General features: G+C 55.6%; 1 protein-coding gene, 2 non-coding genes and 1 pseudogene across 3 annotated transcripts in view; all 4 read right to left on the bottom strand.

Moving 5' to 3' along the window:
• Positions 1-16,349, bottom strand: part of LOC118283018 (pro-resilin-like) — a 61,921-nt gene extending 45,572 nt beyond the window's left edge. Inside the window, exons 1-3 of the mRNA XM_047337130.1 lie at positions 16,209-16,349; positions 15,074-15,099; positions 12,642-14,206 (exon numbers count right to left, since the gene is read on the bottom strand). Of these exons, the coding sequence (XP_047193086.1) occupies positions 12,642-14,206; positions 15,074-15,099; positions 16,209-16,349 (1,732 nt within the window). The remainder of the gene's footprint in view (positions 1-12,641; positions 14,207-15,073; positions 15,100-16,208) is intronic.
• Positions 16,350-16,893: 544 nt separating this feature from the next.
• On the bottom strand, positions 16,894-17,011 carry LOC118283235 (annotated as a pseudogene).
• Positions 17,012-22,613: 5,602 nt separating this feature from the next.
• trnal-caa lies at positions 22,614-22,724 on the bottom strand. The gene is made up of 2 exons: positions 22,687-22,724; positions 22,614-22,659 (listed from the first exon to the last, which is right to left on the bottom strand). It is a non-coding gene; the product is annotated as a tRNA-Leu (tRNA).
• An 841-nt stretch (positions 22,725-23,565) lies between these two features.
• On the bottom strand, positions 23,566-23,677 carry trnal-caa. Its single transcript has 2 exons — positions 23,640-23,677; positions 23,566-23,611 (listed from the first exon to the last, which is right to left on the bottom strand). It is a non-coding gene; the product is annotated as a tRNA-Leu (tRNA).
• Between the last annotated feature and the right edge of the window lie 195 nt (positions 23,678-23,872).

The raw sequence follows: 23,872 nt of genomic DNA, 5'->3' as shown, positions 1-23,872 counted from the left end.
GTGTCGTGGACACGGCCCCGGTGGTGGTCGATGATGCTGTGGTCGTGGTGGAGGCAGAGGGTGTCGTGGTCGACGATGCTGCGGTCGTGGTGGAGGCAGAGGGTGACGTGGTGGAGGCTCCGGTGGTCGTCGACGAGGCAGAAGGTGTCGTGGTGGAGGCCCCGGTGGTCGTGGACGAGGAGGCAGATGGTGTCGTGGTCGACGATGCTGCGGTCGTGGTGGAGGCCCCGGTGGTCGTCGACGAGGCGGCGAGGGTAGTACTGGAGGCAGAAAGTGTTGTGGTTGAGGCCCCGGTGGTCGTACTGGAGGCAGAAGGTGTCGTGGTGGAGGCGCCGCTGGTCGTGGACGAGGAGGCAGATGGTGTCGTGGACGAGGCGGCGGGGGTCGTGGACGAGGAGGCAGAAGGTGTCGTGGACATGGCCCCGGTGGTGGTCGATGATGCTGCGGTCGTGGTGGAGGCAGAGGGTGTCGTGGTCGACGATGCTGCGGTCGTGGTGGAGGCAGAGGGTGTCGAGGTGGAGGCTCCGGTGGTCGTGGTGGAGGCAGAAGGTGTCGTGGTGGAGGCCCCGGTGGTCGTGGATGAGGAGGCAGAAGGTGTCGTGGACGAGGCGGCGGGGGTCGTGGTGGAGGCCCCGGTGGTCGTCGACGAGGTGGCGAGGGTCGTACTGGAGGCAGAAGGTGTTGTGGTTGAGGCCCCGGTGGTGGTCGACGAGGAAGAAGGTGTTGTGGTGGAGCCCCCGGTGGTCGTGGACGAGGAGGCAGATGGTGTCGTGGACGAGGCGGCAGTGGTCGTACTGGAGGCAGAAGGTGTATAGGAGATATTTGAGTCACAAATAGAAAAAAGGTAAACTAGTCAGACTCAATAATACTCTATTTATTTTTATGAAGAGCTTGTGGAAAGACAATTCTTTACGAGGCAGAAGGTGTCGTGGACATGGCCCCGGTGGTGGTCGATGATGCTGCGGTCGTGGTGGAGGCAGAGGGTGTAGTGGTCGACGATGCTGCGGTTGTGGTGGAGGCTCCGGTGGTCGTGATGGAGGCAGAAGGTGTCGTGGTGGAGGCCCCGGCGGTCGTGGACGAGGAGAAAGATGGTGTCGTGGACGAGGCGGCGGTTGTCGTTCTGGAGGCAGAAGGTGTATAGGAGATATTTGAGTCACAAATAGAAAAAAGGTAAACTTGTCAGACTCAATAATACTCTATTTTTACGAAGAGCTTGTGGAAAGACAATTCTTTACGAGGCAGAAGGTGTCGTGGACGAGGCGGCGGGGGTCGTGGTGGAGGCCCCGGTGGTCGTCGACGAGACGGCGAGGGTCGTACTGGAAGCAGGTGTCGTGGTCGTCGACGAGGCAGATTGTGTCGTGGTGGAGGCCCCGGTGGTCGTCGACGAGGCGGCGAGGGTCGTACTGGAGGCAGAAGGTGTATAGGAGATATTTTAGTTACAAATAGAAAAAAGGTAAACTAGTCAGACTCAATAATACTCTATTTATTTTTACGAAGAGCTTGTGGAAAGATAATTCTTTACGAGGCAGAAGGTGTCGTGGACATGGCCCCGGTGGTGGTCGATGATGCTGCGGTCGTGGTGGAGGCAGAGGGTGTCGTGGTCGATGATGCTGCGGTCATGGTGGAGGCAGAGGGTGTCGAGGTGGAGGCTCCGGTGGTCGTGGTGGAGGCAGAAGGTGTCGTGGTGGAGGCCCCGGTGGTCGTGGATGAGGAGGCAGAAGGTGTCGTGGACGAGGCGGCAGGGGTCGTGGTGGAGGCCCCGGTGGTCGTCGACGAGGTGGCGAGGGTCGTACTGGAGGCAGAAGGTGTTGTGGTGGAGGCCCCGGTGGTCGTCGACGAGGCAGAAGGTGTTGTGGTGGAGGCCCCGGCGGTCGTGGACGAGGAGGCAGATGGTGTCGTGGACGAGGAGGCAGATGGTGTCGTGGACGAGGCGGCGGTGGTCGTACTGGAGGCAGAAGGTGTATAGGAGATATTTGAGTCACAAATAGAAAAAAGGTAAACTAGTCAGATTCAATAATACTCAATTAATTTTTATGAAGAGCTCGTGGAAAGACAATTCTTTACGAGGCAGAAGGTGTCGTGGACACGGCCCCGGTGGTGGTCGATGATGCTGTGGTCGTGGTGGAGGCAGAGGGTGTCGTGGTCGACGATGCTGCGGTCGTGGTGGAGGCAGAGGGTGACGTGGTGGAGGCTCCGGTGGTCGTCGACGAGGCAGAAGGTGTCGTGGTGGAGGCCCCGGTGGTCGTGGACGAGGAGGCAGATGGTGTTGTGGTCGACGATGCTGCGGTCGTGGTGGAGGCCCCGGTGGTCGTCGACGAGGCGGCGAGGGTCGTACTGGAGGCAGAAAGTGTTGTGGTTGAGGCCCCGGTGGTCGTACTGGAGGCAGAAGGTGTCGTGGTGGAGGCGCCGCTGGTCGTGGACGAGGAGGCAGATGGTGTCGTGGACGAGGCGGCGGGGGTCGTGGACGAGGAGGCAGAAGGTGTCGTGGACGAGGCGGCAGTGGTCGTACTGGAGGCAGAAGGTGTATAGGAGATATTTGAGTCACAAATAGAAAAAAGGTAAACTAGTCAGACTCAATAATACTCTATTTATTTTTACGAAGAGCTTGTGGAAAGACAATTCTTTACGAGGCAGAAGGTGTCGTGGACAAGGCCCCGGTGGTCGTGGACGAGGCGGCGGGGGTCGTGGTGGAGGCCCCGGTGGTCGTGGATGAGGCGGCGGGGGTCGTGGTGGAGGCCCCGGTGGTCATCGACGAGACGGCGAGGGTCGTACTGGAAGCAGGTGTCGTGGTCGTCGACGAGGCCCCGGTGGTCGTCGACGAGGCAGATGGTGTCGTGGTGGAGGCCCCGGTGGTCGTCGACGAGGCGGCGAGGGTCGTACTGGAGGCAGAAAGTGTCGTGGTGGAGGCCCCGGTGGTCGTGGACGAGGAGAAAGATGGTGTCGTGGACGAGGCGGCGATGGTCGTTCTGGAGGCAGAAGGTGTATAGGAGATATTTTAGTCACAAATAGAAAAAAGGTAAACTAGTCAGACTCAATAATACTCAATTAATTTTTATGAAGAGCTTGTGGAAAGACAATTCTTTACGAGGCAGAAGGTGTCGTGGACATGGCCCCGGTGGTGGTCGATGATGCTGCGGTCGTGGTGGAGGCAGAGGGTGTCGTGGTCGACGATGCTGCGGTCATGGTGGAGGCAGAGGGTGTCGAGGTGGAGGCTCCGGTGGTCGTGGTGGAGGCAGAAGGTGTCGTGGTGGAGGCCCCGGTGGTCGTGGATGAGGAGGCAGATGGTGTCGTCGACGAGGTGGCGAGGGTCGTACTGGAGGCAGAAGGTGTTGTGGTTGAGGCCCCGGTGGTCGTCGACGAGGCAGAAGGTGTCGTGGTGGAGGCCCCGGTGGTCGTGGTGGAGGCAGAAGGTGTCGTGGTGGAGGCCCCGGTGGTCGTGGACGAGGAGGCAGAAGGTGTCGTGGACGAGGCGGCGGTGGTCGTACTGGAGGCAGAAGGTGTATAGGAGATATTTGAGTCACAAATAGAATAAAGCGGTGGTCGTACTGGAGGCAGAAGGTGTATAGGAGATATTTGAGTCACAAATAGAAAAAAGGTAAACTAGTCAGACTCAATAATACTCAATTAATTTTTATGAAGAGCTTGTGGAAAGACAATTCTTTACGAGGCAGAAGGTGTCGTGGACACGGCCCCGGTGGTGGTCGATGATGCTGCGGTCGTGGTGGAGGCAGAGGGTGTCGTGGTCGACGATGCTGCGGTCGTGGTGGAGGCAGAGGGTGTCGTGGTCGACGATGCTGCGGTTGTGGTGGAGGCTCCGGTGGTCGTGATGGAGGCAGAGGGTGTCGTGGTCGACGATGCTGCGGTCGTGGTGGAGGCAGAGGGTGACGTGGTGGAGGCTCCGGTGGTCGTCGACGAGGCAGAAGGTGTCGTGGTGGAGGCCCCGGTGGTCGTGGACGAGGAGGCAGATGGTGTCGTGGTCGACGATGCTGCGGTCGTGGTGGAGGCCCCGGTGGTCGTCGACGAGGCGGCGAGGGTCGTACTGGAGGCAGAAAATGTCGTGGTGGAGGCGCCGCTGGTCGTGGACGAGGAGGCAGATGGTGTCGTGGACGAGGCGGCGGGGGTCGTGGACGAGGAGGCAGAAGGTGTCGTGGACGAGGCGGCAGTGGTCGTACTGGAGGCAGAAGGTGTATAGGAGATATTTGAGTCACAAATAGAAAAAAGGTAAACTAGTCAGACTCAATAATACTCTATTTATTTTTACGAAGAGCTTGTGGAAAGACAATTCTTTACGAGGCAGAAGGTGTCGTGGACAAGGCCCCGGTGGTCGTGGACGAGGCGGCGGGGGTCGTGGTGGAGGCCCCGGTGGTGGTGGATGAGGCGGCGGGGGTCGTGGTGGAGGCCCCGGTGGTCGTCGACGAGACGGCGAGGGTCGTACTGGAAGCAGGTGTCGTGGTCGTCGACGAGGCCCCGGTGGTCGTCGACGAGGCAGATGGTGTCGTGGTGGAGGCCCCGGTGGTCGTCGACGAGGCGGCGAGGGTCGTACTGGAGGCAGAAAGTGTCGTGGTGGAGGCCCCGGTGGTCGTGGACGAGGAGAAAGATGGTGTCGTGGACGAGGCGGCGATGGTCGTTCTGGAGGCAGAAGGTGTATAGGAGATATTTGAGTCACAAATAGAAAAAAAGGTAAACTAGTCAGACTCAATAATACTCTATTTATTTTTACGAAGAGCTTGTGGAAAGACAATTCTTTACGAGGCAGAAGGTGTCGTGGACATGGCCCCGGTGGTGGTCGATGATGCTGCGGTCGTGGTGGAGGCAGAGGGTGTCGTGGTCGACGATGCTGCGGTCGTGGTGGAGGCAGAGGGTGTCGTGGTCGACGATGCTGCGGTTGTGGTGGAGGCTCCGGTGGTCGTGATGGAGGCAGAAGGTGTCGTGGTGGAGGCCCCGGCGGTCGTGGACGAGGAGAAAGATGGTGTCGTGGACGAGGCGGCGGTGGTCGTTCTGGAGGCAGAAGGTGTGTAGGAGATATTTTAGTCACAAATAGAAAAAAGGTAAACTAGTCAGACTCAATAATACTCAATTAATTTTTATGAAGAGCTTGTGGAAAGACAATTCTTTACGAGGCAGAAGGTGTCGTGGACATGGCCCCGGTGGTGGTCGATGATGCTGCGGTCGTGGTGGAGGCAGAGGGTGTCGTGGTCGACGATGCTGCGGTCGTGGTGGAGGCAGAGGGTGTCGAGGTGGAGGCTCCGGTGTTCATGGTGGAGGCAGAAGGTGTCGTGGTGGAGGCCCCGGTGGTCGTGGTGGAGAAAGAAGGTGTCGTGGTGGAGGCCCCGGTGGTCTTGGATGAGGAGGCAGAAGGTGTCGTGGACGAGGCGGCGGGGGTCGTGGTGGAGGCCCCGGTGGTCGTCGACGAGGTGGCGAGGGTCGTACTGGAGGCAGAAGGTGTTGTGGTTGAGGCCCCGGTGGTGGTCGACGAGGCAGAAGGTGTTGTGGTGGAGGCCCCGGTGGTCGTCGACGAGGCAGAAGGTGTTGTGGTGGAGGCCCCGGTGGTCGTCGACGAGGCAGAAGGTGTCGTGGTGGAGGCCCCGGTTGTCGTGGACGAGGAGGCAGATGGTGTCGTGGACGAGGCGGCGGTGGTCGTACTGGAGGCAGAAGGTGTATAGGAGATATTTGAGTCACAAATAGAAAAAAGGTAAACTAGTCAGACTCAATAATACTCAATTAATTTTTATGAAGAGCTTGTGGAAAGACAATTCTTTACGAGGCAGAAGGTGTCGTGGACACGGCCCCGGTGGTGGTCGATGATGCTGTGGTCGTGGTGGAGGCAGAGGGTGTCGTGGTCGACGATGCTGCGGTCGTGGTGGAGGCAGAGGGTGACGTGGTGGAGGCTCCGGTGGTCGTACTGGAGGCAGAAGGTGTCGTGGTGGAGGCCCCGGTGGTCGTGGACGAGGAGGCAGATGGTGTCGTGGTCGACGATGCTGCGGTCGTGGTGGAGGCCCCGGTGGTCGTCGACGAGGCGGCGAGGGTCGTACTGGAGGCAGAAAGTGTTGTGGTTGAGGCCCCGGTGGTCGTCGACGAGGCAGCGAGGGTCGTACTGGAGGCAGAAGGTGTCGTGGTGGAGGCGCCGCTGGTCGTGGACGACGAGGCAGAAGGTGTCGTGGACGAGGCGGCAGTGGTCGTACTGGAGGCAGAAGGTGTATAGGAGATATTTGAGTCACAAATAGAAAAAAGGTAAACTAGTCAGACTCAATAATACTCTATTTATTTTTACGAAGAGCTTGTGGAAAGACAATTCTTTACGAGGCAGAAGGTGTCGTGGACAAGGCCCCGGTGGTCGTGGACGAGGCGGCGGGGGTCGTGGTGGAGGCCCCGGTGGTCGTGGATGAGGCGGCGGGGGTCGTGGTGGAGGCCCCGGTGGTCGTCGACGAGGCGGCGAGGGTCGTACTGGAGGCAGAAAGTGTCGTGGTGGAGGCCCCGGTGGTCGTGGACGAGGAGAAAGATGGTGTCGTGGACGAGGCGGCGATGGTCGTTCTGGAGGCAGAAGGTGTATAGGAGATATTTTAGTCACAAATAGAAAAAAGGTAAACTAGTCAGATTCAATAATACTCAATTAATTTTTATGAAGAGCTTGTGGAAAGACAATTCTTTACGAGGCAGAAGGTGTCGTGGACACGGCCCCGGTGGTGGTCGATGATGCTGTGGTCGTGGTGGAGGCAGAGGGTGTCGTGGTCGACGATGCTGCGGTCGTGGTGGAGGCAGAGGGTGACGTGGTGGAGGCTCTGGTGGTCGTCGACGAGGCAGAAGGTGTCGTGGTGGAGGCCCCGGTGGTCGTGGACGAGGAGGCAGATGGTGTCGTGGTCGACGATGCTGCGGTCGTGGTGGAGGCCCCGGTGGTCGTCGACGAGGCGGCAGGGGTCGTACTGGAGGCAGAAAGTGTTGTGGTGGAGGCGCCGCTGGTCGTGGACGAGGAGGCAGATGGTGTCGTGGTGGAGGCGCCGCTGGTCGTGGACGAGGAGGCAGATGGTGTCGTGGACGAGGCGGCGGGGGTCGTGGACGAGGAGGCAGAAGGTGTCGTGGACGAGGCGGCAGTGGTCGTACTGGAGGCAGAAGGTGTATAGGAGATATTTGAGTCACAAATAGAAAAAAGGTAAACTAGTCAGACTCAATAATACTCTATTTATTTTTACGAAGAGCTTGTGGAAAGACAATTCTTTACGAGGCAGTAGGTGTCGTGGACAAGGCCCCGGTGGTCGTGGACGAGGCGGCGGGGGTCGTGGTGGAGGCCCCGGTGGTCGTGGATGAGGCGGCGGGGGTCGTGGTGGAGGCCCCGGTGGTCGTCGACGAGACGGCGAGGGTCGTACTGGAAGCAGGTGTCGTGGTCGTCGACGAGGCAGATGGTGTCGTGGTGGAGGCCCCGGTGGTCGTCGACGAGGCGGCGAGGGTCGTACTGGAGGCAGAAAGTGTCGTGGTGGAGGCCCCGGTGGTCGTGGACGAGGAGAAAGATGGTGTCGTGGACGAGGCGGCGATGGTCGTTCTGGAGGCAGAAGGTGTATAGGAGATATTTTAGTCACAAATAGAAAAAAGGTAAACTAGTCAGACTCAATAATACTCTATTTATTTTTACGAAGAGCTTGTGGAAAGACAATTCTTTACGAGGCAGAAGGTGTCGTGGACATGGCCCCGGTGGTGGTCGATGATGCTGCGGTCGTGGTGGAGGCAGAGGGTGTCGTGGTCGACGATGCTGCGGTCGTGGTGGAGGCAGAAGGTGTCGTGGACGAGGCGGCGGGGGTCGTGGACGAGGAGGCAGAAGGTGTCGTGGACGAGGCGGCGGTGGTCGTTCTGGAGGCAGAAGGTGTATAGGACATATTTTAGTCACAAATAGAAAAAAGGTAAACTAGTCAGACTCAATAATACTCTATTTATTTTTATGAAGAGCTTGTGTTAAGACAATTCTTTACGAGGCAGAAGGTGTCGTGGACATGGCCCCGGTGGTGGTCGATGATGCTGCGGTCGTGGTGGAGGCAGATGGTGTCGTGGTCGACGATGCTGCGGTCGTGGTGGAGGCCCCGGTGGTCGTCGACGAGGCGGCGAGGGTCGTACTGGAGGCAGAAAGTGTTGTGGTTGAGGCCCCGGTGGTCGTACTGGAGGCAGAAGGTGTCGTGGTGGAGGCGCCGCTGGTCGTGGACGAGGAGGCAGATGGTGTCGTGGACGAGGCGGCGGGGGTCGTGGACGAGGAGGCAGAAGGTGTCGTGGACGAGGCGGCGGGGGTCGTGGACGAGGAGGCAGATGGTGTCGTGGACGAGGTGGCGGTGGTCGTTCTGGAGGCAGAAGGTGTATAGGAGATATTTTAGTCACAAATAGAAAAAAGGTAAACTAGTCAGACTCAATAATACTCTATTTATTTTTATGAAGAGCTTGTTGAAAGACAATTCTTTACGAGGCAGAAGGTGTCGTGGACATGGCCCCGGTGGTGGTCGATGATGCTGCGGTCGTGGTGGAGGCAGAGGGTGTCGTGGTCGACGATGCTGCGGTTGTGGTGGATGCTCCGGTGGTCGTGATGGAGGCAGAAGGTGTCGTGGTGGAGGCCCCGGTGGTCGTGGATGAGGAGGCAGAAGGTGTCGTGGACGAGGCGGCGGGGGTCGTGGTGGAGGCCCCGGTGGTCGTCGACGAGGTGGCGAGGGTCGTACTCGAGGCAGAAGGTGTTGTGGTTGAGGCCCCGGTGGTGGTCGACGAGGCAGAAGGCGTTGTGGTGGAGGCCCCGGTGGTCGTCGAAGAGGCAGAAGGTGTCGTGGTGGAGGCCCCGGTGGTCGTGGACGAGGAGGCAGATGGTGTCGTGGACGAGGCGGCGGTGGTCGTACTGGAGGCAGAAGGTGTATAGGAGATATTTGAGTCACAAATAGAAAAAAGGTAAACTAGTCAGACTCAATAATACTCTATTTATTTTTACGAAGAGCTTGTGGAAAGACAATTCTTTACGAGGCAGAAGGTGTCGTGGACACGGCCCCGGTGGTGGTCGATGATGCTGTGGTCGTGGTGGAGGCAGAGGGTGTCGTGGTCGACGATGCTGCGGTCGTGGTGGAGGCAGAGGGTGACGTGGTGGAGGCTCCGGTGGTCGTCGACGAGGCAGAAGGTGTCGTGGTGGAGGCCCCGGTGGTCGTGGACGAGGAGGCAGATGGTGTCGTGGTCGACGATGCTGCGGTCGTGGTGGAGGCCCCGGTGGTCGTCGACGAGGCGGCGAGGGTAGTACTGGAGGCAGAAAGTGTTGTGGTTGAGGCCCCGGTGGTCGTACTGGAGGCAGAAGGTGTCGTGGTGGAGGCGCCGCTGGTCGTGGACGAGGAGGCAGATGGTGTCGTGGACGAGGCGGCGGGGGTCGTGGACGAGGAGGCAGAAGGTGTCGTGGACATGGCCCCGGTGGTGGTCGATGATGCTGCGGTCGTGGTGGAGGCAGAGGGTGTCGTGGTCGACGATGCTGCGGTCGTGGTGGAGGCAGAGGGTGTCGAGGTGGAGGCTCCGGTGGTCGTGGTGGAGGCAGAAGGTGTCGTGGTGGAGGCCCCGGTGGTCGTGGATGAGGAGGCAGAAGGTGTCGTGGACGAGGCGGCGGGGGTCGTGGTGGAGGCCCCGGTGGTCGTCGACGAGGTGGCGAGGGTCGTACTGGAGGCAGAAGGTGTTGTGGTTGAGGCCCCGGTGGTGGTCGACGAGGAAGAAGGTGTTGTGGTGGAGCCCCCGGTGGTCGTGGACGAGGAGGCAGATGGTGTCGTGGACGAGGCGGCAGTGGTCGTACTGGAGGCAGAAGGTGTATAGGAGATATTTGAGTCACAAATAGAAAAAAGGTAAACTAGTCAGACTCAATAATACTCTATTTATTTTTATGAAGAGCTTGTGGAAAGACAATTCTTTACGAGGCAGAAGGTGTCGTGGACATGGCCCCGGTGGTGGTCGATGATGCTGCGGTCGTGGTGGAGGCAGAGGGTGTAGTGGTCGACGATGCTGCGGTTGTGGTGGAGGCTCCGGTGGTCGTGATGGAGGCAGAAGGTGTCGTGGTGGAGGCCCCGGCGGTCGTGGACGAGGAGAAAGATGGTGTCGTGGACGAGGCGGCGGTTGTCGTTCTGGAGGCAGAAGGTGTATAGGAGATATTTGAGTCACAAATAGAAAAAAGGTAAACTTGTCAGACTCAATAATACTCTATTTTTACGAAGAGCTTGTGGAAAGACAATTCTTTACGAGGCAGAAGGTGTCGTGGACGAGGCGGCGGGGGTCGTGGTGGAGGCCCCGGTGGTCGTCGACGAGACGGCGAGGGTCGTACTGGAAGCAGGTGTCGTGGTCGTCGACGAGGCAGATTGTGTCGTGGTGGAGGCCCCGGTGGTCGTCGACGAGGCGGCGAGGGTCGTACTGGAGGCAGAAGGTGTATAGGAGATATTTTAGTTACAAATAGAAAAAAGGTAAACTAGTCAGACTCAATAATACTCTATTTATTTTTACGAAGAGCTTGTGGAAAGATAATTCTTTACGAGGCAGAAGGTGTCGTGGACATGGCCCCGGTGGTGGTCGATGATGCTGCGGTCGTGGTGGAGGCAGAGGGTGTCGTGGTCGATGATGCTGCGGTCATGGTGGAGGCAGAGGGTGTCGAGGTGGAGGCTCCGGTGGTCGTGGTGGAGGCAGAAGGTGTCGTGGTGGAGGCCCCGGTGGTCGTGGATGAGGAGGCAGAAGGTGTCGTGGACGAGGCGGCAGGGGTCGTGGTGGAGGCCCCGGTGGTCGTCGACGAGGTGGCGAGGGTCGTACTGGAGGCAGAAGGTGTTGTGGTGGAGGCCCCGGTGGTCGTCGACGAGGCAGAAGGTGTCGTGGTGGAGGCCCCGGTGGTCGTCGACGAGGCAGAAGGTGTCGTGGTGGAGGCCCCGGTGGTCGTGGACGAGGCAGAAGGTGTCGTGGTGGAGGCCCCGGTGGTCGTGGACGAGGAGGCAGATGGTGTCGTGGACGAGGCGGCGGTGGTCGTACTGGAGGCACAAGGTGTATAGGAGATATTTGAGTCACAAATAGAAAAAAGGTAAACTAGTCAGACTCAATAATACTCTATTTTTATGAAGAGCTTGTGGAAAGACAATTCTTTACGAGGCAGTAGGTGTCATGGACATGGCCCCGGTGGTGGTCGATGATGCTGTGGTCGTGGTGGAGGCAGAGGGTGTCGTGGTCGACGATGCTGCGGTCGTGGTGGAGGCAGAGGGTGACGTGGTGGAGGCTCCGGTGGTCGTCGACGAGGCAGAGGGTGACGTGGTGGAGGCTCCGGTGGTCGTCGACGAGGCAGAGGGTGACGTGATGGAGGCTCCGGTGGTGGTCGACGCGGCAGAAGGTGTTGTGGTGGAGGCCCCGGTGGTCGTGGACGAGGAGGCAGATGGTGTCGTGGTCGACGATGCTGCGGTCGTGGTGGAGGCAGAGGGTGTCGTGGTCGTCGACAAGGCCCCGGTGGTCGTCGACGAGGCAGGAGGTGTTGTGGTGGAGGCCCCGGTGGTCGTGGATGAGGAGGCAGATGGTGTCGTGGACGAGGTGGCGGTGGTCGTTCTGGAGGCAGAAGGTGTCGTGGTGGAGGCCCCGGTGGTCGTGGACGAGGAGAAAGATGGTGTCGTGGACGAGGCGGCGGTGGTCGTTCTGGAGGCAGAAGGTGTATAGGAGATATTTTAGTCACAAATAGAAAAAAGGTAAACTAGTCAGACTCAATAATACTCTATTTATTTTTACTAAGAGCTTGTGGAAAGACAATTCTTTACGAGGCAGAAGGTGTCGTGGACATGGCCCCGGTGGTGGTCGATGATGCTGCGGTCGTGGTGGAGGCAGAGGGTGTCGTGGTCGACGATGCTGCGGTCGTGGTGGAGGCAGAAGGTGTCGTGGACGAGGCGGCGGGGGTCGTGGACGAGGAGGCAGAAGGTGTCGTGGACGAGGCGGCAGTGGTCGTACTGGAGGCAGAAGGTGTATAGGAGATATTTGAGTCACAAATAGAAAAAAGGTAAACTAGTCAGACTCAATAATACTCTATTTTTATGAAGAGCTTGTGGAAAGACAATTCTTTACGAGGCAGAAGGTGTCGTGGACATGGCCCCGGTGGTGGTCGATGATGCTGTGGTCGTGGTGGAGGCAGAGGGTGTCGTGGTCGACGATGCTGCGGTCGTGGTGGAGGCAGAGGGTGACGTGGTGGAGGCTCCGGTGGTCGTCGACGAGGCAGATGGTGTCGTGGTCGACGATGCTGCGGTCGTGGTGGAGGCCCCGGTGGTCGTCGACGAGGTGGCGAGGGTCGTACTGGAGGCAGAAGGTGTTGTGGTTGAGGCCCCGGTGGTCGTCGACGAGGCAGAAGGTGTCGTGGTGGAGGCCCCGGTGGTCGTGGACGAGGAGGCAGATGGTGTCGTGGACGAGGTGGCGAGGGTCGTACTGGAGGCAGAAGGTGTTGTGGTTGAGGCCCAGGTGGTCGTACTTGAGGCAGAAGGTGTCGTGGTGGAGGCGCCGCTGGTCGTGGACGAGGAGGCAGAAGGTGTCGTGGTGGAGGCCCCGCTGGTCGTGGACGAGGAGGCAGAAGGTGTCGTGGTGGAGGCCCCGCTGGTCGTGGTCGATGATGCTGCGGTCGTGGTGGAGGCAGAGGGTGTCGTGGTCGTCGATGCTGCGGTCGTGGTGGAGGCAGTCGGGGCGGCCGTCGTTGTCGTCGGGGCGGCCGTAGTGGTCGACAGGGAGGCCGTCGTTGTCGTCGACGGGGCGGCCGTCGTTGTCGTCGGGGCAGCCGTCGTTGTCGTCGGGGCAGCCGTTGTTGTGGTCGGGGCGGCCGTAGTGGTTGTTGTCGGGGCAGTAGTGGTCAGGGCAGCCGTCGTTGTCGTCGGGGCGGCCGTGGTGGGCGACGGGGTGGCCGTCGTTGTCGTCGACGGGGCGACTGTCGTTGTCGTCGGGGCAGCTGTCGTTGTGGTCGGGGCGGCCTTCGTTGTCGTCGGGGCAGCCGTTGTTGTGGTCGGGGCAGCCGTTGTTGTGGTCGGGGCGGCCGTTGTTGTGGTCGGGGCGGCCGTAGTGGTTGTTGTCGGGGCAGTAGTGGTCAGGGCAGCCGTCGTTGTCGTCGACGGGGCGGCCGTGGTGGGCGACGGGGCGGCCGTCGTTGTCGTCGACGGGGTGGCCGTCGTTGTCGCCGACGGGGTGGCTGTCGTTGTGGTCGGGGCAGCTGTCGTTGTGGTCGGGGCGGCCGTAGTGGTCGGGGCGGCCGTAGTGGTCGTTGTCGGGGCAGTTGTCGTCGGGGCAGCTGTCGTTGTGGTCGGGGCGGCCGTAGTGGTCGTTGTCGGGGCAGTAGTGGTAAGGGCAGCCGTCGTTGTGGTCGGGGCGGCCGTGGTGGTGGCCATGGTGGTCGTCGGGGCGGCCGTGGTGGTCGTCGGGGCGGCCGTGGTGGTCGTCGGGGCGGCCGTGGTCGTCGACGGGGCGGTCGTGGTCGTCGTCGGGGCGGCCGCCGTTGTCGTCGGGGCGGCCGCCGTTGTGGTCGGGGCGGCCGCCGTTGTGGTCGGGGCGGCCGCCGTTGAGGTCGGGGCGGCCGTTGTTGTGGTCGGGGCAGCCGTTGTTGTGGTCGGGGCGGCCGTAGTGGTTGTTGTCGGGGCGGCCGTAGTGGTTGTTGTCGGGGCAGTAGTGGTCAGGGCAGCCGTCGTTGTCGTCAGGGCAGCCGTCGTTGTCGTCGGGGCGGCCGTGGTGGTCGACGGGGCAGCCGTCGTTGTCGTCGACGGGGCGGCCGCCGTTGTCGTCGGGGCAGCTGTTGTTGTGGTCGGGGCGGCCGTAGTGGTCGTTGTCGGGGCAGTAGTGGTCAGGGCAGCCGTCGTTGTGGTCGGGGCGGCCGTGGTGGTGGCCGACGGGGCGGTGGTGGTGGTGGTGGTGGTCGACGGGGCGGCCGTGGTCGTCGACGGGGCGGCCGTCGTTGTGGTCGGGGCGGCCGTCGTTGTGGTCGGGGCGGCCGTCGTTGTCGGGGCAGTAGTGGTCAGGGCAGCCGTCGTTGTGGTCGGGGCGGCCGTGGTGGTGGCCGTGGTGGTCGTCGGGGCGGCCGTGGTGGTCGACGGGGCGGCCGTCGTTGTCGTCGGGGCGGCCGTCGTTGTGGTCGGGACGGCCGTGGTGGTGGCCGTGGTGGTGGTCGTCGGGGCGGCCGTCGTGGTGGTCGGGGCGGCCGTCGTTGTCGTCGACGGGGCGGCCGTCGTTGTCGTCGGGGCAGCTGTTGTTGTGGTCGAGGCGGCCGTAGTGGTCGTTGTCGGGGCGGTCGTGGTCGAGGCGGCCGTCGTTGTGGTCGGGGCGGCCGTGGTCGTCGTCGGGGCGGCCGTGGTCGTCGTCGTCGGGGCGGCCGTCGTCGTAGCCGGGGCGGCCGTCGTGGTGGTCGCCGGGGCGGCCGTCGTCGTGGTGGACGCCGGGGCGGCCGTCGTCGTGGTGGACGCCGGGGCAGTTGTTGTTGTCATTGCCGGGGCAGTTGTTGTTGTCGTTGCCGGGGCAGTTGTTGTTGTCGTTGCCGGGGCAGTTGTGGTGGTCGCTGTCGGGGCAGTTGTGGTTACTGTTGTCACTGATCCTGGAAGTTCTATGTCTACTCCGCTGAATGACTCTTCAGGAATTTCTTCAAGTTCCCAAAACTCATAAAAATCGGGGTCAAAAAAACTTTCCTCAGATGCATCAGTTGCTGAGCTGGCGCTTACAATTGTTTGTGTTGTTGTTGACGTTGTTTCCAAATCAGATGGTTCATCAGGAGATTCCAGAGTTTCCGGATCAAATGGTTCAACTCCTGGTTCAAGAGCATTTTCAAAGTTCCACAGATCAAAAAAATCTGGTTCCTCCAGAGCTCTCCTAACATGATGCCTCCGAACTTTTTTTGCCAACGTAGGGTAGCAAGTGCTCAGCACAGAGCAAAGTCTCCCAGTAGCATCAACATACGCCAGTTCGTAGCCAGAATCCTGTGAACATTCTTAATATTAGTTTTCCAAACAAATTATTTTTAACATTTGATGATTTAAATAGAGTTTTGCACTTGACTTACTCTGTCTGGTAACTTTGATATATCTACAAATGATGTACTGGATGTCTTCCACTGTCTTACGGCTGGTCCTTTGGTGTTGAAAAAATCTGCCAAAAAACAAAAACAAATTAAAATCTCTGATTTACTGAGCAACTGCGTACATGGCTGGAACTCTGGTAAGAAATCTTCATTAATATCATCTGAAATTTAATTGAGTTTTGTCAGTGATACACTCACGACCAGAAAATGTCATCTTTCTATTCCCTACTATGTGCATATGAGCCCCGAGCCCCTTGGTTCCCATCACATTTTTAAATATTTAAAGATACGTAAAGTTAGAAGACATTTTAATTTGTTGGGGACTACATTCAGCAGCAAGTTAGTCGTTTTAGGCAGGCACACTTGAAAAAAACAGTTGCATAATTGTGTTGTGTTCACTTGAATTAAGTGAGACTGCTGGTTCATTAAGGTTTGGTTTTGCTCTTGTTGCACTGGTTGTTTACTGAACCATCTCTTGCTTATGCTGCTATAGGCCTAGACTGCTGACTGCGACCTCCCATCATGAGCATCTCTGGTAACAGCCTTTTGGATAACAGGCTTAATAGGAATTAAACTTTGTCTCGCTCTTAAATGATTTATGTTGCTCATCTAGTCATATTAAATGGAAGAGTATTAGGGCCAGGCATAAGAGGAAAAAAGATGAGGGGGAAGTTTTTTTTAAGGTATTCTACATTACAAGAATAAAGTCGAAATGTCAAGATCAAAGTTGAAATAGCCCTAAACGACCATGTTGTGGTTCCAGTACAGCTGGCACACATCCACGTTAACTAACGTTCTCGATATAATATTTCAACTTTACTCATATTTCAATTTTATTCTCGAAATGTAAGATTAAGAAAAATCTTCCTCCTCATTTTCTTGTGCCTGGCCTTAATACTGTTCCGTAATATTATGCTCATGCTCTGGTTCATAAAGTCTATATGGTTTGTTACTGGAGAAGGTTTATTTGAGCTTTGGTCATGAAAAAAAAAATTGCAATTGGCAGTAGGCAGCACTAGAGGTGAATTGATACCAGTTTGAAAGCCTGGGTTTTGCATGACAGGCCTCAAAAAACAGATTCAAAAGAGCAGCAGGTTTGTTTGTTTGTTTTTCCACCTGTAATGAAATTCCGCATCATCGCTGGGAAACGTCGGCCTGTCAAATCTCCCCGAATCGCCTTGAGCGGCTTCTCGCCGCCGCCGTGAAACTCGCCCATGTCGGCCGGAAGTCCAGGCGCGCGCCGGAGGCTCTCCGCGTAGTTAAACTGGGCTAGGATGAAGAGGACGATCCAAACCCGAGCCATCAGTGCAGAAGCCATGGGAGCGCAGCGCGTCCGAGCCGAGAACACGAGGAACACTAGAAAACTAGAAAACTAGAAAACTGCAACACTGCAACACTCCTCCTCCGACACGGAAGAAGACAGACTGGGGAACCTGGCCGCTGCACAGCTGCACTATTTATCAGGTTCATTTAGTTCCAAAAGACGCACAGGTGCGTTCGCACGTGGTGGGCGTGGCTGAGGGTAATTGCCTGATTGGAAAAAAAGACGTGAGAGCTACTACTTAAAAAAATAAAAATAATAACGGAGTTGAACGAACACAAAGATCTCAAATAACCCCATACAGAATGTTTTTTAACCATCATTGATGAAAACAGGGACCACAACCAGCCACATCTTTGTATGGCTAACAAGTATGTTCATTATAAGGGGCAAAAAATAGGTTACATTATATTGACAGATGAGAGCATGAGGTCCAAGCCTATACATTCTGAAACAAAGTAATGAGGTAGTCCCCTGAAGTCCTTTATTCCCATCACGATAGGCAGCAGCGCCCTCTGCTGGTTACAGATGGGGATTAGAAAGCTTACAGCACCTGGTATTCCCAGGAGGTCTCCATCCAAGTACCAACCAGGCCCGACCCTGCTGAGGGTCAGAGATCAGACGGGATCGGGCGTATTCAGGCTGGCATGGCCGTAAGGGACTTACACAAGAGAACTCAGGCTCTTTTTATATTCCAAAAGTCAAATAGCGGTGCTCATGACTGTCAAATTCTGTTCTCATCAATGTTCATTTGTGTAAAACCCAACAAATCCAAGACTAAAAACTAAAAAGGTTTTAAACTTAAAAGATCTGTTCATTTGCCCATAGTTCAACAGGGCCTGCTTAGTACCAGGGAATACCCGGTGCTTGTGAGTTTTTTGTCCCCATCTTTAACCAACAGAGCGCAACTGGCAATCTTTTTGTCAAACCCTTACAAATGTCTATGAGGTTTGTTTTCTTCCATGTCTTTGTGTTCGTTTTAGTTTTTACTAGGGTTATTTCTTTAGTAGTTGCTCTCACGTCCATTTGCCATCACGAATTCATTCTCGGCCACGCCCACCACGTGCGAACGCACCTGTGCGTCGTTTGCAGCTAAATGAACCGGATAAATAGTGCAGCTGTGCAGCGGCCTCCACTTCCCCCGCCTGCACCTGCCGCTCGGACGCGCTGCGCTCCCGAGGCTTCTGCACTGATGGCTCGGGTTTGGATCGTCCTCCTCGTCCTAGCCCAGTTTAACTACGCGGAGAGCCTCCGGCGCGCGCCTGGACTTCCGGCCGACATGGGCGAGTTTCACGGCGGCGGCGGGAAGCCGCTCCAGGCGGCCGGGGAAGGTTTGACTGGCCGACGTTTCCCCGCGTTGGCGCGGAATTTCATTACAGGTGGGGGGGAAAGAAAAGAGAAAAACGTGCTCCACTCTGTATCGTGTAACTCAGGCTTTCAAACTGGTATCAGCTCACCTGCCTACTGCTTTTTTTTTTTTCATGCCCAAACTTTTAGTGAACTTCCTCCAGTAACAAACCATGTTAACGTTATGAACCAAAGTATGAGTCTGAGTATAATATGACCAGACTCACTGAAGAGTGAGACAAAGTTAAGTGTGTTTAAATAGGTTATAATATTTAGCATATTATCCCAAAAGCTGTAACTGCAGTGATGTACTGTATTTTTTTTTAAACTGTTCATTCATCTCTGTTACAATTCATTCTTTTTGTTTTATGAAGATTGAACAGGTCTCATCTCACCATTTGAATTAATTCCACTCATAAGGCCACATCTTATTGCATATTTAAGTATATAAAAAAAATTTAAACTTGTGATTTTAAATGTAATGATTAGATTTTGTCTTATATTGTCTAATATTACATTGAATTTCAAATTCTGCAACTGCCTTTTCAGAATTGTTTTTATGTGTGAGTTTATTTAGTTGGCTTGAGCCTGATAACAATTGGGTAGGGATATTTAAAAAAAACACAATATAAACAATTCTCGATAAATGTTACAAATCTAGTTTGATTTCTGACCAGAATAATTATGCATTGTTATCCAGTTTGTCCAAACACTTACCTGGCCATAGTTCAACGCCACATGATGAACATCCATTTTGCATTTAAGACTAGATTGAATTTGAAAATGTTCAAAGAGAAAACACACCTGCCAGAAAACCATTTGAGAAAATATGAATTGAATCCCAAAAGTTTAAAATGAAGGATAGACTTCATAGTGCGGTAATGTTTTTGCTTTTTTTTCCCCCAATGTATTTTTGGAATTTGTGTTAAAAGTAAATGTTAAGTTCTTTGCTGTGTTCCCCATTGTCATCAGTCTTTGTGCATGTTCATTTTGTGTCTTTCCTGTCTATGTCAACCATTCTTTTTAAACATGATGTAATATTTATTTTTTGAATTGATAAGTGGATGCTTCAAACTGTGGTTATGAGCGAAGATTAACTTTTGATTTGTGCTCACTAAATCAAAGATTTGAATTTCCTTTTTTCCGGCAGATTTTTTCAACAACAAAAGACCAGCAGTAAGACAGTGGAAGACATCCAGTACATCATTAGTGGATATATCAAAGTTAGCAGACGGGGTATGTCAAGTGCAAGACACGATTAACAATATCAAGTGTTGAAATAATTTGTTGGGAAAACTAATATTAAGAATGTTCACAGGATTCTGGCTACGAACTGGCGTATGTGGATGCAACTGGGAGACTTTGTCCTGTGCTGAGCGCTTGCTACCCTACGTTGGCAAAAAAAAATCGGAGGCATCATGTTAGGAGAGCTCTGGAGGAACCAGATTTTTTTGATCTGTGGAACTTTGAAAATGTTCCTGTTGAACCGTTTGATCCGGAAACCACAACTCCTGTTGAACCGTCTGATCCGGAAACTCCATCAACAACAACACAAACAGCTGTTAGCCCCACGTCAGCAAATTACATAGGTGTTGATGACCAAAATTTTTACGAATTATTTGGAATTGAAGAAATTCCTGAAGAGCCATTCGATGGAGTAGACATTGAAATTCCAGGATCAGTGACAACAATACCCACCATAGCCACTATGACATCCACTTCTCCTGCTGCCATCACAGCTGCCCCTACGACCACCACGACCACAGCTGCCCCTACGACCACCACGACCACAGCTGCCCCTACGACCACCACGACCACAGCTGCCCCTACGACCACCACGACCACAGCTGCCCCTACGACCACCACGACCACAGCTGCCCCTACGACCACCACAGCTGCCCCTACGACCACCACAGCTGCCCCTACGACCACCACAGCTGCCCCTACGACCACCACAGCTGCCCCTACGACAGCCGCCCCTACGACCACCACAGCTGCCCCTACGACAGCCGCCCCTACGACCACCACAGCTGCCCCTACGACAGCCGCCCCTACGACCACCACAGCTGCCCCTACGACAGCCGCCCCTACGACCACCACAGCCGCCCCTACGACCACCACAGCCGCCCCTACGACCACCACAGCCGCCCCTACGACCACCACAGCCGCCCCTACGACCACCACAGCCGCCCCTACGACCACCACAGCCGCCCCTACGACCACCACAGCCGCCCCTACGACCACCACAGCCGCCCCTACGACCACCACAGCCGCCCCTACGACCACCACAGCCGCCCCTACGACCACCACAGCCGCCCCTACGACCACCGCGACCCCCGGGGCCCCCACCTCCACGACCCCCGGGGCCCCCACGTCCACGACCCCCGCCGCCTCGTCCACGACCACCGGGGCCCCCACGTCCACGACCCCCGCCGCCTCGTCCACGACCACCGGGGCCCCCACGTCCACGACCCCCGCCGCCTCGTCCACGACCACCGGGGCCCCCACGTCCACGACCCCCGCCGCCTCGTCCACGACCACCGGGGCCCCCACGTCCACGACCCCCGCCGCCTCGTCGACGACCACCGGGGCCCCCACGTCCACGACCCCCGCCGCCTCGTCGACGACCACCGGGGCCCCCACGTCCACGACCCCCGCCGCCTCGTCGACGACCACCGGGGCCCCCACGTCCACGACCCCCGCCGCCTCGTCGACGACCACCGGGGCCCCCACGTCCACGACCCCCGCCGCCTCGTCGACGACCACCGGGGCCCCCACGTCCACGACCCCCGCCGCCTCGTCGACGACCACCGGGGCCCCCACCACGACCCCCGCCGCCACCTCGACGACCACCGGGGCCTCCACCACGACCCCCGCCGCCACCTCGACGACCACCGGGGCCTCCACCACGACCCCCGCCGCCTCGTCGACGACCACCGGGGCCCCCACGTCCACCACCCCCGCCGCCTCGTCGACGACCACCGGGGCCCCCACGTCCACCACCCCCGCCGCCTCGTCGACGACCACCGGGGCCCCCACGTCCACGACCCCCGCCGCCACCTCGACGACCACCGGGGCCCCCACGTCCACGACCCCCGCCGCCACCTCGACGACCACCGGGGCCTCCACCACGACCCCCGCCGCCACCTCGACGACCACCGGGGCCTCCACCACGACCCCCGCCGCCTCGTCGACGACCACCGGGGCCCCCACGTCCACGACCCCCGCCGCCTCGTCGACGACCACCGCCGCCTCGTCGACGACCACCGGGGCCTCCACGTCCACGACCACCGGGGCCTCCACCACGACCCCCGCCGCCACCTCGACGACCACCGGGGCCTCCACCACGACCCCCGCCGCCACCTCGACGACCACCGGGGCCTCCACCACGACCCCCGCCGCCACCTCGACGACCACCGGGGCCTCCACCACGACCCCCGCCGCCACCTCGACGACCACCGGGGCCTCCACCACGACCCCCGCCGCCACCTCGACGACCACCGGGGCCTCCACCACGACCCCCGCCGCCTCCACCACGACCCCCGTCTCGTCTACTACAACTGCCAGCCAGTAAACATAAAGCATTGTCTTTCCACAAGCTCTTCATAAAAATAAATAGAGTATTATTGAGTCTGACTTGTTTACTTTTTTTCCATTTGTAACTCAAATCTCTTCTATATGACAATCGATCATTTGAAGTTATATGGACAAAAATTTTTTATCCGCTAGTACCCACAACACAAATTTCAATTTGTATCTAAATGAATATGAAATGAAACAAATTATTTTGTTATGTAGTTTTTAAAAATACTGTCGTTTGCATCTTTGGTGTAGACCTGACCTGAACCCACACAATATTAATAAACTCCAATTTGGTCCTTAAAGACCCTTTAGAGGTTTTATCAATTCCTCAACACTGATGGTGACCCACTGGATCTTCAGGTAGAGTTTTGAACGTGGCCGTCAAGTACATATAGAATCACTGAAATTAAAGTTTTAAGAAGAACAATGCTCATCAGCAATCACCAAGATGTTCAGTAAATTACGAGTAGTGTTTCTATTATGGTTGGATTTGAGGTTTTGTACATCTCTCAAATTGTGTTTGTGATTCATGGCAAGGAGCCCTCTGCTATTCAAACTGACTTAAAGGTGAGAAAGCACTAGATGGCAGTCTGATATAACCACTGAAGGGGAAGGCACTTAACTAGGTAACATGAGGCCATGCTTGAAACTTTTTTCCCTTGTCTATGCTTTAATTTACTTAACAATCCAATACTGGAATTTTTAATACTCACATTTTACAAAGTAACTGCCACAATTTGCAGGTGCATTAATTCTGCTTGGTATCACTGGGTGATTGATGGTTTACAGAATCCAAAGTTGTCACATCGGAATTTAGTCAAAGTAGATTGTGTGGAGAAAGATTTTTGCGGTGGCAAGGTAAAAGTTCAATTGTTCAATTCACCCGTGTCATTGAACACACCGAACCAAGGCATTCTAAGGAAATGTTTTGTCATGGATCTGTGAGATTTGGCGCTTTACAAATAAAATTGAATCGAGTACTGCTACATAACTTATTTTGAAGAAGAAAAGGGCAGTGAAACTACTTACAATTTAATATTAAATTACGTAAGAGGGTACACTTACTTAATCACAATTATCACTATACCTCACACTTACCAACAGGAAGACACAAAATGCTGTTTATAAATTTCTACACGGGTATGAATGTTTTTCCTTTTCATCGCCTAGGTGGAGGATTATTTTTTATTACCTAACACCCCCCAAGTTGTTGTTAATGATGGAATTTAACTTAGTTCGTAAGGAATTTATTGACATTCGATGTGCGTCCAAGAGTAAAGCACATACACGAGCTGTCCAAAAAAAATCTGGAAAGGGGGAAAAAAACAGTCTTGTCAGAAGTGGGATTCGAACCCACGCCTCCATTCGGAGACCAGAAGTCCCGTGCATCCGGAAGGTAGCGAACCTTGAGTCTGGCGCCTTAGACCGCTCGGCCATCCTGACAACTGAGCTTCCACTGCGCCAAGAGGCTTCTTGACTAACTCTCAGTCCGTCGCCACTTCGCATGAGGAGCTTGGTTGTTGTCGACGGATTATTTCATAACTGACACTATTTCTACTAATGAGACGTGAAACACAGTTTCCATCGCGGTGGGTGTCGTTTTAAAGTGTAGTAGGAGCAGCGTCCGGCTCTCTACCGCCCCCTGGTGCATCATGCATTCATATTCTACACTACTAATTCCAATATTAATATTCATGTAAATTCTTTAAATGTATTATTCTTGTCCTCTATATTTTTTTCAATTCGTATTTTTGTTTTTTATATTTGTTTGTGAATATATTGTATATATTTTTAAAGTGTGCTGTGTGAAAACGTGCTGTTGTTACACCGGAATTTCCCAGCTTGGGATAAATAAAGTAACTATCGATCTATCTATCTATCTATCTATCTATATTCAGAATGTTGTTACATTAAATTACGACTTTGATCTAATAGTGACTCTATCCTCGTAATATTTCGACTTTTCTCAGACATTTCTGCCCCAATATGGCGCTTATACCCCTTCGTATTTCAGTTCTTCCCCCCGGCGACGAACATAAGGAAACGGAGATGACAAAATGTCGGAAATGTGAAGAAAACAAAGAAAGACACTGATATTTGGGTTTTTTTCAACGACACGCAAAAATGATGCAACGCCTGCCCTGGTGCGACAATCTGACGGAACAAGATTAAATATTATAATGAAAAGCCCAAATTCTAAATGTTCAAATTCGTAATCTCAATGCTGACGAGGCCTCGACGCGCTCGTCTTATGAATGAACAGACCGCCGGGACGTAAAAGATATGTCAGAAGTGGGATTTGAACCCACGCCTCCATTCGGAGACCAGAAGTCCCGGTTCCCCGGTAAGGGTTGTCACCTTGAGTCTGGCGCCTTAGACCACTCGGCCATCCTGACAGTGAGACTGCCTTGATGACCTTAACATTTATATATCGCTATACAATGATACCATCTTCATATATTACTATTTCTTTCGAATTTACATTGGTTTTACATTAGATTACATTAAGCTGAAGCGACCGTATGCCACCGCAAGTCCTTCATCCAGACAGTTGTCAACCGTATTTAATGTAATATTCTTTATTCAGTACC

This window comes from Scophthalmus maximus, chromosome 14 (genome assembly GCF_022379125.1).
Source record: "Scophthalmus maximus strain ysfricsl-2021 chromosome 14, ASM2237912v1, whole genome shotgun sequence".
Taxonomy (NCBI): Eukaryota; Metazoa; Chordata; class Actinopteri; order Pleuronectiformes; family Scophthalmidae; genus Scophthalmus; species Scophthalmus maximus.
The sequence above is the reverse complement of the archived record's forward strand: the minus strand, read 5'-3'. Positions and strand labels throughout refer to the sequence as shown.